The sequence below is a fragment of the Poecilia reticulata genome, linkage group LG16, assembly GCF_000633615.1.
Source record: "Poecilia reticulata strain Guanapo linkage group LG16, Guppy_female_1.0+MT, whole genome shotgun sequence".
Lineage (NCBI taxonomy): Eukaryota > Metazoa > Chordata > Actinopteri > Cyprinodontiformes > Poeciliidae > Poecilia > Poecilia reticulata.
This window is the reverse complement of record NC_024346.1, coordinates 6,535,251-6,550,541: the sequence shown is the minus strand read 5'-3', so window position 1 is coordinate 6,550,541 and position 15,291 is coordinate 6,535,251. Positions and strand designations below refer to the sequence as shown.

At 43.4% G+C, this 15,291-nt stretch overlaps 3 protein-coding genes across 6 annotated transcripts in view; 2 read left to right on the top strand and 1 right to left on the bottom strand.

Moving 5' to 3' along the window:
• Window positions 1-1,957, top strand: part of LOC103477736 (prostate stem cell antigen-like) — a 2,562-nt gene extending 605 nt beyond the window's left edge. The window contains exons 2-4 of one of the 2 annotated variants that reach the window (XM_008431027.2): window positions 2-212; window positions 676-810; window positions 884-1,957. In XM_008431027.2, coding sequence (XP_008429249.1) covers window positions 167-212; window positions 676-810; window positions 884-1,089 — 387 coding nt within the window. In that variant the 5' untranslated portion in view covers window positions 2-166 and the 3' untranslated portion in view covers window positions 1,090-1,957. Of the gene's footprint in view, window position 1; window positions 213-675; window positions 811-883 lie in introns of those variants that run through there. The other variant, XM_008431025.2, reaches the window with a different exon arrangement.
• A 119-nt stretch (window positions 1,958-2,076) lies between these two features.
• Window positions 2,077-5,780, top strand: zp3d.2 (zona pellucida glycoprotein 3d tandem duplicate 2). Its single transcript, XM_008431023.2, has 8 exons — window positions 2,077-2,850; window positions 3,530-3,645; window positions 3,732-3,835; window positions 4,232-4,406; window positions 4,483-4,588; window positions 4,684-4,769; window positions 4,852-4,925; window positions 5,486-5,780. The coding sequence occupies exons 1-8, from the start codon at window positions 2,401-2,403 to the stop codon at window positions 5,683-5,685; spliced, it is 1,311 nt and encodes a 436-aa protein (XP_008429245.1). The 5' UTR covers window positions 2,077-2,400; the 3' UTR covers window positions 5,686-5,780.
• Window positions 5,781-6,612: 832 nt separating this feature from the next.
• Window positions 6,613-15,291, bottom strand: part of fli1rs (Fli-1 proto-oncogene, ETS transcription factor-related sequence) — a 19,683-nt gene continuing 11,004 nt past the window's right edge. For 2 of the 3 annotated variants that reach the window (XM_008431019.2, XM_008431020.2), the window contains exons 4-10: window positions 12,149-12,352; window positions 11,487-11,573; window positions 9,434-9,505; window positions 9,243-9,305; window positions 8,632-8,679; window positions 8,078-8,164; window positions 6,613-7,487 (exon numbers count right to left, since the gene is read on the bottom strand). In XM_008431019.2, the coding sequence (XP_008429241.1) occupies window positions 6,964-7,487; window positions 8,078-8,164; window positions 8,632-8,679; window positions 9,243-9,305; window positions 9,434-9,505; window positions 11,487-11,573; window positions 12,149-12,352 (1,085 nt within the window). In that variant the 3' untranslated portion in view covers window positions 6,613-6,963. The remainder of the gene's footprint in view (window positions 7,488-8,077; window positions 8,165-8,631; window positions 8,680-9,242; window positions 9,306-9,433; window positions 9,506-11,486; window positions 11,574-12,148; window positions 12,353-15,291) is intronic. The other variant, XM_008431022.2, reaches the window with a different exon arrangement.

The following is a 15,291-nucleotide window of genomic DNA, read 5'->3' as shown; positions in this document are numbered from 1 at the left end:
ACAGGAACTGAACCGGACCGAACTGGACCCCAGGAACCGAACTACACGAACCAAACTACAGGAACTGGACCGGACCGAACTGGACCCCAGGAACCAAACTACAGGAACTGGACCGAACCGAACCGCAGGAAAGGTTTTCATCCTCCCTCCGCTACAGAAACCATCCATGATGCTCCACCTTCTGCTGCTCCTGTGCTTCCCTCCAGCTGTGGGTGAGAATAATACCAACAACTGGATCCGTTTGTGTGCAGACTCACAGAAATCTGCCAATATAACATAATTAGCATGATTATAATTAAAAGTTATGATTAAAACAACTGGATTAAATCTCTGACTTTTAATCGATCTGGTTGTTTCTCTTCAGTTTTTGTTCAGTCCTTGAATATAAATGGGATCATTGAGACATAAAACATGCAGTTCTTGTTGTTTTATATTCCCACAGGACTGAGCAACAATAAACAGATGGTTTATTATTTAGAGTGAGGTTCTGCAGAGCGGTTCTGAGCAGTCAGCAGGATCTCAGTGTGGAGAATCAGGCAGAAATTCTCATGAAGGGAACGAAGCTGGAAATAAGATGCTTCAGCTGCTAACTGGAAAATAATCTGATTATTGTTTGCTTTATATGACACCGTGTCACTTTATGTTATATCATCATTAAAAGCATGAACAATGCAGCCTGCTGTCCTCCAGTCTCCCTGTTCTGCTACACCTGCGTGTTTCCGGCCGTCTCTCCTCTGGACTGCATCCGGTTCCCTCTGAAGTGTCCGCTGGGGCAGCTGTGCCTGTCCAGCCGGGCCGTGGGGCAGAAAGGTGAGCTCCCCTCGGGTCGCTGGGTGGGTGAAAGCCAATGGAACCCGAGTTAATGGACCCGGTGGTTCTGCAGGTGACCTGCGGGTGGTGCTGTACGAGAAGAGCTGCGTCCTGCCCGCGCTGTGTGGAGTCACCGGGGAAAAGTACGCTCTGGGTCTCAACTTCACCTTCATCAACGAATGCTGCAACACACACCTGTGCAACGTGGCCGGCCGCCCCGCCGGGCCCCCGCTCTGGACGGCCCTGCTGCCCCTGCTGGCTCTGGGCTCCGCTTGGTGAGCAGAAGGACATGAACGCATCATGGAAACGACCCAGGGAGCGAATACTTCTGATTCCAGATACAACATGTTTCAGAGTTTCAGGTGAAACTAAAACTACTCTCTGAATTAAACAGCAGAAACTTCAGAAATGATTCCAACCAACTGAGCTTTTCCTGTTTTGGTATTTTATTCACATTTATGAGCAACACAAAGTCAAGCAGGAAATCTGAACCGGAGGGAAACAGAAATCCTCCTTGGAGCCAAAATATTAAAACTCATCTGATGAAAGAATATCTTGTGCCTGAAATGTGATTATATGCTTATGATAAACGATTTAGAGTCTGAGGCTGGATAAATGCTGGAACGTTACCATGATGTTTAAATGTCCCAGAAAAAAGGTTTGGCTCCAACATTCAGTCAACAATTATATGACTTACTTTTTGTGTCCAGGTTTGTGGATTAAATTCAAAATAACATGAAATAATCTCAGTAAAACCCATAAATCAAAGAGAAGTTGCACATTTTAGTTGGACTTTGATAAATTCTTTCACTTTATGCGGAGTTCGGCACCAAACTGGACGTTTTACTTAAAGTGTAACTAACCAAGCTGGACCTTTAGAACCAACAGGACCATTCAGCTGCAGTAGCCACACTTCAACCCTAGAGGGCAGCACTGACACGAGGTTAGGTCAAATATTACAGAATTAGTCTGAAAAGTCCCAAAAACGTTTTATGTTATTATGTTGCACAAACAGACATCAGCAAATAAAATAGAGCAACAAAAAAAGAACTGCAGAAAAATATCAGACTCATTCTGTCAACAATGTTTAGGTTTTTATTGCATTATTTTGGTCAAGTCTGAACTTTCTCTGCTTTGTGTTTATAGATTAAGAAGAAAATAGTTAAAACTGTTGTAATTTTTACCAAAATTCAAAAACAGTTAAAAACACACTCCATGAATATTAAAATACATAAATAAATACATTTACTTAAACTGTGTATTGTTTTTTTTTGTCTAAAGTTCATATATTAAATGAACATAAACTGTTATTATGCAGTGAAGGAGTTTATCATTAATTACTTTTACGTAACAGATTTAACTGCAGACCTCAGAAGCAAAAGAAATTTGTCTTAAATTTTCTTCTGAATCTACATTTAAAGATAATCTCTAGTTTAGTTTGGATTATCAGTTTGCTGCATTACCTGACGCTGCCAGTGAGTGGCGCCACCTGCCGTCCTTTCACCTGCAGGTGTTCCTAATTGGACTGTGAGATCATGAGGCAGCAGCGCCGCAGCCTCAGTCAAATGACTGGACCTTGTTCTTCTCATCATGGTTCCGCTGCTGCTCCTGCTGCTCTGCGCCCGTCAGACGGTCCAGAGCCCGAACCGAACCGCCCCGCTGCAGCCCGGGGCCCAGGCAGCCACCTTGCTGCAGCACACCCACCTCAGCCTGCCCATGTACCTGGACTCCGACCTGCCGCTGGTCCGGAAGGACTTCTTCTCCCCGGCCAGAGGCAGCGGGCAGCGCGGCTTGCCGCGGCCGGTCCGGGAGCTGCTGCTGCCGGTGTGGCCCCGCGCCGGCGGCCCGCCCAGCGTGTCGGGGGCCGCCGTGAGGACTTCCTGTGAGCGCAACCGGATGCAGCTGCAGGTGGAGCGGAGCGTCCTGGGCTCCGGGGAACCGGGCTCTCACCTGAAGCTGGGGACCTGCGGGGTCAGCAGGTCCACTGAGGATCGCCTCTACTTCGAATATGATCTGCGCATGTGCGGAACCCAGCGTACCGTGAGTCTGAAACGCAGCAGGGATGCTTTAAAAATCCACCACAGCGTGATCTGATGGAATCAGGGATCCAGTTCCCAGTTTTCCCAGTTTTGTTTTAAGGTCTGACCTGTTGATTCCAGTTTGACCAGGAAGAAACACACAAAGCGAAACGACTGCATGTTCGAAGTGCAGCTTCGATCGACATGAAAATGAAGGAATTACAAGATTATTTTCCTTATAAACACATAAAAACTTAACATAAATATTATCTGTGTTTTAGTGACCTGAAGACGATTCAAGCTGCTGGTTGAAGCTTTTAGACTGAATATTGTGACTGAACAGATGGAGCTTTTATACCAGCTCATTTCTAATCTGATCCTTTAATCTGTGGTTTTTATTGTTTCAAAGTTTTCAAGCTTTTTCAAATGTTTGGACATAAAACTCAAATGGTGTAAATATTCCTGTTCAGATCGCCAAAATATTTAAATGATCGTTATTTGTGTTTTTAAAAACTGCACAGAAAATTAGTTAAAAACTCTTCAGAAGTAAAATGTGTGGAGAAAACATGTTTTTAATTTTGGTAATTACTCCAATCGGTGTTTTATTTTAATTTCTAGAGGAGGAGATCCAGTCTCTCAGCTTTAGATACAAAGGTTCAAGTCCAGCAGTTCAGATCAAAACGTCTCTGCTTCACTTTCAGATGATCAATAATCGGATGGTTTTCTTCAACAAGCTGCATTACGACCCTCCGAAGCCAAAAGGACCAATCAGACGAACGGCGCCGTTCAGCGTGCCGGTGGCTTGTTATTTTAACAGGTCGGATTGAAACGGGAAGAACTCGGCCTTTTATCACGGAGCTGAAATCATGTTGGGTTCTGTGCTGTTTTTCTTTGACTGTTTAGGTTTGTTTATTCGTATAAAGTTGGATACTCTCCCAAGGTGCAGATGTGGAAGTTCCTGAAAAAACTGAAGAAAGTGGCTAAATTTGTTCTGACTCCAAGAAACGGTAACGATCCTTCTGACTCCAGCTTCCTTTAGGATGAAAGACAAAGTTTGTTTTCTTCAAAGTTGCTCTTTGTGTTTGAACTACAGACAGCTGAGATCAACACAGAGAGCTTTTAAGTTCCTGCTGGCGGTGCCAGGCTATTGGATCTCCATTCTACTGCTTTTCTTCAATCTCTCCTGACTTTCTCTTTCTAAATTGGAATAATTAACAGAACTCTTAATTTTATTCACTCACAGTCCATCTGTTGACTTTATCTCAACATATTTCACAACTTCAGACGTGAAGTTGATAATCATATTTCAAATTAAATGTCAAAAATCATTAAATAAGCTCTTTATTTCTCCCTAAATGATAAAATCCTGGATTTCCCTGCGGTGTGTTTGACCCGGCCTCCAGCCCAGTGGAAGCAGCTTTCCGGGTCGGATCACGTTCTCCTCGGTCAGCCGGTGTTCTTCGCCGCTGAGGCTCAGTCTTTGTCCAGAGATGAGCGACTCTACGTCCTGTCCTGCTACGCGACTCCAGAGGAGTCCCCCACCTCCACGCCTCAGTTTCCAGTCATCACTAACTTTGGGTAAACCTGAGCGGCGTTTGTTTTCAGGTTTCTAAATGACCCCACGCTGACAGGTTCTCCTCTCCTGACGGTGCAGATGTATGGCTGAGAGTAAGAACAGCCGCTCCAGATTCATCCCACACAGAAACGACGCCGTCAGGTTTTCTGTCGACGCCTTCGTCTTTAAGGGAGTGACGGGTCGGGTCAGCAGAAATATCTCAAACTTTGAGTTCGTGTTAAAAAAGCTGCTGCAGCTTTTAAAGGTGAAATAAAAATGCGTTTTTCTCCTGTGCTGCAGCTCTACATGCACTGCAGCATGTTGGTGAGCGCTTCAGAACCGACACCGACAGCAAAGTCCTGCAACTATGACACCAGAACCAGAAGGTTGGTGGATTATTTTCCACAGAAATAAATAATGATTCATCTCATTTTGATGAATGGACTCGTGGTTCTGGTCGTTCTGCAGGTGGGTGGAGCTGTTCGGGTCCAACTCTGTGTGCAACTGCTGCGATTCCAGCTGCAGCCCGGATGAATCTGCAGGTCTGTTGTGAATTATCCAGTTTTTAATGATCTAAAACAAACTTAAAGCTGTTTTAGTGAACATAATGAAAGTTTTCCTCCAGCAGAAGGTTTCCTGTCGCTTTGGTTCCGGTCCAACTCGATTTCCAGCAGTGGTTCTGTTCTGAGGTTGTTGGTTAATATTTGAATAGTGTTGGGAGAGAGGAGCAGCACAGACAACGTTGCCAGTTTGAAGGAAGTTCTTTGGGTTTTTCAGATGAAATATGAAGTTTGATTCTGAAAATCGAAGCGTAAACCTGAATGAATCGGCGTGGAGCCCAGTTCCCTCCACGTTACCCAAAAACGGTTCTGTTCAGTTCAAAGTTCCCAAAAACATGAGCTCCACTAACGAACAGGGTTATTCTCAGTGCTGATGTCTTTCACATTCTGGTTTATTCCACAGAAACAAACCGTTTTTGATCAGCTCTTCTTAATAAACTTCCTTTATATGCAGATATTTTATTTTTCCTACTTCAGCAACGCAGCTGTTTTGAGATCAGTGATGCATCTGACTGAAAGGTTAATATATATTTTATATCCAGAGACTGAAGTCGTCAGCAGCACGTCGTGGACCATAGATCCTAAAATGAAATCCAAACCTCTGAACAAGGAGAGCAACACGACGGCCACCAGAGGAATAACGGGGAGGAAGAGGAGGTGGGTGAAGAGCGCCTCCCTGGTGGAGGGCGAGGAGAACGTCTCTGAACTTCAAACTTTGACGGCATCTTTGATTTTTGACTGAGAAATTTGGTGAACTGACTTTAAACTCCTGTTTTATTTTGACTTAAGTTATTGTTGATTTGCAAAACATGTTAAATAAAACAGATATTTGAGCGAAATCAGTGTTTGTTTCTGACCAGGAAGTAAAACCACAAAGATTTTAACTTTTTTCTGCTTGTCTTCGGTGGGAAGACAAGCGGATAGAGGCTAAATGATGTGTTCCAGGTCAGTGAACGCGCCACGCCAATGCACCAACAGAGAAAACACTCTTCAGTGTGGAAGTTGTTACTGGAGAGGAAAAGTCCAAGGTGTTCAGAAATTTAGTGGAATTTTAAACTTCTAGAGAAGAAAAGAAAGTCTGTTGTGTTACAAACTTAAAAACTCTGCATGCTAATCATGCTAAAGGCTAAGATGCTAATCACGGTTTAAAATGTCAGCTGGAATCATTTTGAATGTCGGTGAAATCCGTCTTACTGCAGAGCTGAACCTGCTGCTCTATGCCACACAGTGTGACGTCTCCTCTCCTCCTGTAGTTAGGATGAATAATTGCTTGGAAATATTTTTGATTGTGTAGAAGAATGCGAAGAATCTGTAAATTTGATGCTTGTTTGATGTTTATGTGCAGCAAGAACTTAAAATGTGTCTGATAACGGAGTGAAGGATGCAGATTGTGGTTCTGTTGGGTTTGATTTATAGATATTTTTCACCGCTCTGTAACTTTGAGCTTTTTCTTTTACTATGAACATTTAAATGCTCACAGTTTGAATGTCAAATTGTCCAGAAAGTTGGAAAAGTATTTTAAATAGAAATGAGCTAAAGCTGGTATTTGTGGGCCAGAAACTGATCAGCTGAACTGATCAGTACTTTTAGTTTCCCTGAAGTTTATTTTTACTAGCTAAATTAAAAGATGTTAATATCCTAACAAAAGAAACCAAAGGCTTGTTTTAGCTACAGATAATGCATAAATGTTTTATTGTTTCATGAAAAARATTCTGTACAGATTGTTTTACAAAAAGTCATCCTTAAATGTGACAACTTATTTTTTTTTTTTAACTGGATAGAACAATCATAAAACGGCTAACAGGTGCTATCAAACAAAACTACTTACAGACTGAATGGAAATGTTAACTGAATGCATACACTGTGCCGTCCGTAGTCCGAGTCCAACCCCCGGTTCTGGTTCTGAGCGGGGAAGTGTGATAATGCCTCATGGACCGTAGCGTCATGTTGCCTTCTGGTTCTGGTTGAGACGGGTCAGCTCAGGTTCAGCACTCGGGTTCCCCCCCGGATCGTCCCGTCATCAGTAGTACGAGCTGAGGTGGGAGTGAGCGGCCGGGTGTCGGGTCATGGCCGACCCGGGGTAGATGGGGCTGTTGGCCGAGTTCCAGTACGGCGACGGGGAGCCAAAAAAGTTCCCAGGGGAGACGGACATGGGAGCGGGATGTCCGCCCATGAAGTTCATTTTGGGCTGGTGGCTGTGGTACTGCTGGACGTAAGACATCTCAGTCTGGTACTTGACGATGCCGCCGTCCGCCCCGTGGTTCTGGTGCGCCTGCGAGATTCCCTGGAAGTCGAACTTGTATGCGTAGCGCTTGCCGTGAACCTTGGTCATGATGTTCTTGTCGTAGTAGTAGCGCAGGGCGCGGCTCAGCTTGTCGTAGTTCATGTTGGGTTTGCTCTTGCGCTCGCCCCAGCGCTTGGCCACCTCGTCCGGGTCGGTCATCTTGAACTCGCCGTTGGTGCCCTCCCAGGTGATGATGGTGGCGTTGTTGCTGTCGGAGAGCAGCTCCAGCAGGAACTGCCACAGCTGGATCTGACCGGAGCCTGGCGAGAGACACGGAGCGTTAGGCCAAGGCGGGACGGCGGCGGTTCGGACCACTGAACAGAAARCCTCTGCCACAAAACTCACTTTTCTGAGCTCCAAGTCAAACATTTGCGAGAACAAAAATGTACAAATGTCAAAACATTTTGACTTTACGGACCTGGAAAATCTGTTTGATAATTTCTGAGACTGCTCTAAATCTGAGGGTTTTTTCTGGAAAATGTTCGACTTTGTTCAAAGTTTTTTTTTTTTCTAGAAATTTCCAGATCTCTCAAAATTTCTCAAGCTCAGAATTTTTTATTTATTTTTTTTGGTGGCTCTCTCACGTTGTTGACTTTTAGAGCTCAAGGAATTTGTTTGTTTTTCTAGAAAATTTCTGAGATCTAAAAATGTCTGAGTTTTTGGTGAACATGTTCTCCTTACATCTACAATGGTCCTATTAAGATGCCATACAGGTTTATTCTTTCTGCATCTTAAGTACACAAGCAGCCACCTCAGACAGCTCTGAGGTCAGAGGTTATTCATTTCACCAAATGTGACCTTTTCACTGTGAGGCTTGGAGGAGGAGCAGGAAGCTGGGGCAGAAACCTACCCACAGGCCTGTGAGCGCTGGGGTCAGGCAGCTTGTACGGACTTTGTTTGCCTGTTCGGTTCTTGGATGAGCTCAGGACTTGGCCTTCTGTGAGGAAACAGAAGGGCAAACGGTCACTTTGGTGAGATGGACGCCAGGTTTCGAGTCCGGCTGAATAGTCCTTGGTTTGTGAAGGAGTGAAATGACCTGGAAGTGTCTCGATAAGAGCTGGACGGCTTCGTTACATGTGGAGGAAATGAGCTTCAATGCTTCCTAGACCATCTGAGGAAACGGCGGACCATCCTTCATGGATGAAACTTTGAAGGAGATTATGCTCTGACTGAAAGTAGAAGCAGTCGAGCTCCTGTGGATTGTAAATTTTCTCCTAGAATAAGGTCAAAGGTCGAGGACGTGATGGATTGGAGGTTTGACTATTCAGCCGGATCCTTGGTCCTGGCGTGAACTCTGCCAGCCCTTTTGTTTTAATTTTTGAAATAATTTTGCCAAAGCAGACAGTGTAAAGGCCTCATTTGTTTCATGTGGGTGTTTTCTGTTTGCTGCTTTGGGAGCCTTACCTGGATTGGCCAGCCGGCTGCTGATTGGCCCCAACGTCTGATACGGGTCTGCAGGAAACAAAGCAACAGTATTTTAAACATGTGGAAGTAAATTATTCCTTCAGGTTTCACAAAGTTCTCATTCTGGATCTGATGAAATCAGGGAAGCTGGTTACCATTTTTGTTTTTTTTTTTTGTTTTTTTTTGCCATATCAAAATTGATTTTACAAAACTGCCCTGGAAACTGTTTTTACATCACGAGTCTCCTGGTCAGCAGCCAGATGTTGCTGCTGGCGCACGGCAGGAAGGAGCTGCAGGAGGACGTCTAAAGACTCTTCACGTGAACAAAATTATTCGCCTGTGATTTTAATTTATTTAATGGAATCGCCACAATTGCAATGTTTTTCCAACATAGCTTAACATTGACAGTGTTGCACAGATCTGTAATGGAAACGCAGCTTTAGCTGCCTGGTCTCAACCTGCACAGCCTGACCGACTCTCACCAAGTTGATGGCTTTTTAGGATCTTCTGAAATCAAGGAGAACCATCTTGGATCAGACCTGCCCAACCTGTCTGTAACTTTCTCTTTGTTTCCATAACGTGGCTTTAGTGAAGGCAGAACCTGTTTGTACCTTGGATGATTCTGGGCGTTGGATCCGTCACCCTGCTGTTGTGTTGGTGCTCGATTGGAGAACCTGGAAACCAGAAGGTGGATGTATTACATATGAAGCCGTTTGATCATCCGCTGCGAAACATTTTTATGCAAACGTGGCTCCGTGTTCATGCGTGAGTGAACCGTGACACGGCCGGCCTCGCTGCCTACCTTTGGGCACCGTGGGCGTCATGGTGTTGGTCGGCCAGCTGTTCCTGCGGCTGATCTCATCAAAACTGCTTTCTGCAGAAACACAAAGAGGGAGAAATGGATGAACTGGACGTTGGTGCCAAACGTGTTTGAAGTGGAGCCGGCTCTGCTGGGGCAGGAAGCAACCGGAGACCGACCCGATAAGAGCGGAGCTCTGAAGATGACCCAGACTCTCTTCTTGGGTGAGCCTGCTTTTGTTTCGGGCCACCAGCAGATGAAATGGATTGTGTCCCAGGAGCAGGACCCATACCCCCCATTTCCTGTGACGGCGCAGCTGTTTCCTGTCTGAAACTGGCTGTTGAGTTTTGGACTCGTCACAGTTTTTGTCAACAGCAGTTTGTGCCGTGCAAAGAAGCCCTTCAGCCCTTCGATACCGTGTTAACGTGTTTCTGAAACTCAACACGTTATTCTTAGATCCCTAAATCAATCAAGAAAGTTCCTTACAGCTTTTCTCTGAGTTTTATTTCACACCAGACCGCGTGACTCACAGGAAATGGTGGCAGTTGTGAAACGCAGAAAGATCTTTTGCATGAATTTGAATTGTGCAAAGTTCGAAGTGACTCCTTTCCTTGAGGGGAAGTTCTTCTAATCCATCCAGCAGATAGACGGGCCTGACATGGAGACGAACTGCAGCTCATCCTGCAGATCATCCACATCGTCCATTAACACTTTAACGCTGTTTAAATGAAGATGCTGATCTCAGTTGTATTTAACTGAGCCGAACGTTTCCAGGATGTTACTCATTCTGCTCAAACGTGTGAAACTCTGCGCCGACGGCGCGCGTTCAGCTGAAGCTGCTCTGTGAAGTCTTCCTCTACACCTGCCAGGTAAATGTTCTGCAGAATGTTAAAACACTGAATCAGTGTTTGCGTGAAGCTGACCACAGACCGTCTTCCTCCATCTCACCCCAACCGAACCCTCTGCTAACCTCAGTCTGTGCATCAGGAACCGTTCTGTGGCCTCCGCCTTCTTCCTCCCTGCCAGCTTCGTCATTAATTAACCTCCAATATTTGTCTTCTGTGAACGTCCAAACCACCTGAGCCTGACTTTCACCACCACATGTTTGACTCCACGAGCTTTAATTATTCAGTTCCTCCATTTCCTGCTTCCTTTTCTCACTAAGCGTCACAGTTTTGATCTGTGAACATCAGAGAAGAAACAAAACCTGCAAATCACCACAACTAGTCCAGGAAGGAGGATTAGACTCTGTAATTCACCATTAAGCCAGATTTCGCTTCAGAGGTTTAGAGTCCATCTAAACCGTTTAGAATATCAAACAATGAGCCGAATTTCCAAAAGAAAAGATTAAATAAAATGTATTAAAGTGCAGACAGTTTTCAGACTGTTATGGAAAATCATAATTATTTGACCAAAAACTTATGCAGGACAAATTTTTTCTTGATGTTTTTTTTAGATTCAAGTGTTGAATTAAAACAAAGTTCAAATCAATAATTTTGACTGTTTAAAAGAAAATAAAAATGAACTTCAGATCTTAGAGAAACCTGGAAGTCGGTAACAGTCAGAAGAATCCTGGCTGATAAAGTTGGTTCTGGTTCTGGTTGTTAAAAAAATGTTCTTGTTTAAATTAAAGTATGAGCTCAAAGTGACATAAAGATGCTTAAAATAGTGAACCTCAGTGAATATCTGCTGATTTTCTGTCCCAAACATTCAGAAAAGAGAAGTAGAAAAGTTCTCATTTTGAAAGACCAAACTGATTTTCCAGTTTCTTTCTGCCAACATGCATGAATGTAAACAATGTTAAACATAAATACGGTAGAGGCTGAATAACTGGGGCCCAAACACACGTCCCTGAGGGACACCCATCAAGCAACTGAAGCAAAATTTGCTTGAACTCCTAAAATTGACCAGAGTTTTTTTTGTTGTTTAGCTTTTTTTAGGTAAATGATGTCAAACTGTTTGAACTCTTTTAGAATCGTCTGACCTTTGCAGTTCCTCAGAAGCTAACATGTAAGGTTGCATTTAGATTTTTGTGTGATGAAAGTGGAAATCTCACCTGCTTTCACTTGCAGCCTGGGCTGTGGAGGCTGTGGTGGAGGCGTGTTGTTGGTGGGCGTTGTGGAGTACGAGAACGTGGGGCTACCTGCGGCGACACATGACGAAGAAAACTGAAGTTTTTCCTGCTCCAAACGTCTGAATCCAGAAATGAGCCGCTGGTTTGCAGACGGCTCTGCAGCCTCAGCTGGAGTTACTTATTGAAAAGCAGCTTAAGTGCGACTGTTGCAGTGATTTGCAGATCAGCTGCATCGACAGCAACATGACAGGATCATGCAGCAAAAGTCACATTCATCATGAACCTGCATGTTTACCAGGCTGAGGAGTCGACGACCACAAACATCGTTTCCAGTGCAGCAGTTCACAGCTTCATGCACCTGAAAACGTTCTGCTGCAAACATCTTCACACCGCGCTGTGTGAACGTTCGGCTTGATTTCTACCACTTATCTAACTACTTTGAATTAAATGTTTTATGCAAGAAAAATCTTTGTTTTTCTGCTGAATTAAAGGTTAAAATAAGTTCTAATTTACTTTAAAAAAAAAAAAGGTGGCTGATTCATCTCCACCTGAAGAACGCTTTAATAAAGACTCAACTCAGCTTCAGCTTCATCTCTGAGTAATGAAGTGAACCAGAGCAGGACTGGGGGGGTGGGGGGTCTTACTCTGCCGGAGGTAATTGAGGTGAGAGAGCAGGATGTCTGCGTTGTAGGCCGACGTCAGCCGCATCATGTCGTCTTTGGTCATCTTGCACAGCGCCTTGCCGTCCAGCGCCTGGAAGAGCGAGACGTCCACCTCTTCCAGGACGTACTCCTTAATGGCCCAGTCCAACCACTGCCGCACGTGGTCCTGGGTCCAAACCTCAGGGTCTGCAGAGCAGGAGGAGGAGGAGCTGCATGAACTCTGGAGAGAATCTGAATGATCATAAAGTACTGAATAGAAACAGGAGCTGGTTACTGCAGCAGGTTTTCTACTAAATGCAAACAAGGTGCAAGCTGAACATGCTAATTCATGACGCACATGTATTTGTATTTTGAGACGCGTTAACATCGGTAAAGTGAAAAAAGATGGAGTCATGCAGAGAAGCTGAGCAGCAGCATAAGTGCTGAATAACAACGGAAACTTGATGTTTGTGATTCTGATGCTGATTATAAGAACGAGCTGAAGACAAGCAGTGAAAACAAAAATACCTGAAACTGCCCTAACATGCTTAGACCTGCAGCATTTTATCAGTTTAAACACAAAACATTCCTTAATATGCATTAATAGAAGGTAACATCTGGTCTTTATCTCTAGTAAAATGAATGGTTCACCTGTAAATGCAGCCAATGTTACAGAATCAGTAACGTCACATTTAAGGATTTCAGCTGAACAAGCTGCACTGAGTTCTGACCGATAACGGGAAACGTCCAGGAAGGAGAATCTCAAATGGCTACAAGTTGTGAAAACCGTTTGGAGTCATTTCTAAACATCTGCAGGATCATCGGTTGAACTGAAGGTCCGGTTGTTGAGGCGGGTTCCCGGGTGGAAGAGGAAGTGATTCAGGGAACCATCAGAGCTCAGCGTCACGATCCACAGAGATAAATATTAAAACCATGAAAGATCTGCATGGTTTTATGGTGGGAAGAATATTTATAGATTCAAAGTGACTCGTTTTCAAATCTAACAACACTATGGGAAACATGGTGGTGGCAGCATCATGCTGTGGGACTTTACAGCTGCCAAAGTCGACAGAAAACTTTTCATTTATTTACTGAGTCAGAATCCTGATCCAACATCAAACTGGTTTAAATGGAAAAAGGATCGAGATCAATTTGATTATTTAATAACGATATAAACACATTCAACTTGTAAAAGCACATTTTCTGATATTTTCCTAATTTTATTGTTTATTTTTTTATTATAATTCTGTCATTATTCCTTATAAAACATTTTATTTTACACTGAAAAGTTCAAATAAACAATTTTAGTCACAAAATGTTTGTAAAAATAAAAAAAATGGATAAAAAATGTATCTCAATATTTCAGATTATCAAACTAATTTTAAAATGAAAGGTATCCTGAATAAACGGATTAATTTCTATTAACAAGAACAGAAACCATGAAACTAATTCGGCCTTCTGGTAAATCATTAACTCCATTTTTCTTAAATCAGTTTAGTTTTACTGATTAAAAGGGTAAAATATCCCATTTGAGTGGTTGGGTTTAGGGTGCACTTACTTTTCACAAACAGCCTGATTGGTTTGGAGCTTTTGTCCCTTATTAAATGAAGTCATCATTTAATAATCAGCTGTTTTATTTATTTAGGTTACCTTCAGTGACCAAACAGCGAAAATAGAAGAAACCTGTCTGAGGGTGTGAATACTTTTTCACTGACCTGAAAAAGTATTAAAATTTAGTATGAATGGATGAATGTAGTCTGCATGTTGACTCAGTAAGTCTCCTGTGGATTATCATGAGGAATGCTGGAGTTTCCTGCCAGTAAAACTTTGACTGGGCCAGTGGAATGTTTCCAGTGTGATTCAGGACGCGGCTTTCCAGAAGCGAACAATGCGGCCGTCATGTGAAGCTGGACGGCAGCGCGAGGGGCGCCACGCCCTGGGCAGCTGATTGTTTCGCTCAACACACGCCGCCTGACGCAACATCCGGCCATTATGCAGCAGAGAAACGCGGCTGGTGACTCAGTCTGGCTGCGGCAGGACAGAGTTTAAAACCTGGAATAAATCAGACATTCCTAAGAAAACTGGAAATGTATCTGAAAACTTTTTCCAACTTTTCTCCATATTTATGTTCTTTTTTTTAAAAATCTAATTTTATAGTTAAATGTCTGCTGTTAAAGCTACAAGCTGGTGGTGTTTTTCATTTTAACAACAACTGGACCACAATAACAAAAACTGATACGTTTAAGGAAGTGAGGATTTCCACTACAGGTTTTCACTAAAATACAGAAACAAGCTTAAAAACGCGACTAATTCTGGACTGAACCTTTTCTGGCTCATGACATCACACCAGGCGGCTCCCTGCTGCCGTAACTCCTGATGTTTGACTCTTAGTTTTAGTTTATTTCAAATTTTAAATGAGGCAAAAAAATATTTCATCCTTTCATTTATATCTTACTTTTTACATATTATTTATTTAAAGGAAAAAAACAGATACTCTGAGTTTCAGGTGTTAAGAAAATGCATAATAATAAAGTACAAACGTGATTTTAAACCAGTGAAGAGTAAAGATGGAGGCAGTCAGACCTGTTGTGATGTCATCAGAAGCAGAAGTTGTGTAAGATTTGATTTCATCACAACTAAAGAGATTTACAACAAAACGCAAAAACAAATGAAGAAACTGGCCGTGGATGTTTTGTGGGGAACAAATCCTCTCAGGTTTCTCCTGTTTGAACATCCAGATCTCATTTTTATCCCATTTATTTGTTTTTCACCAGCAGCATCTGGATCGGTACCAGGCCGGGACCCGTCTGACAACACGAAGCAGGTCATAAGATCTAAAAAAGCAGCAAGTGAGAAACGGAGTCACAGACGTCGGTTAGAGCTTCCTCAGGTTCTGGGAGTCCAGTTAGAACCGTTACACATGGATGGAGAACCAGAACCAGTACAAGAAGGACATCTAGAGCCTCTCTGCCTCAGTTAAGGTCAGAGGTCATGATTCAACAGTCAGAGAAAATGGACTCTGGTGAAGCAGAGTGGGCCGGCGCTCCTCCACGGCGGCGCTGCGATCATCAGCAGCGGTCAGGGGATGAAAACTTTTAGCTTCATGGGATGAAAACTTTTAGCCTCAGGGGATGAAAACTTTTAGC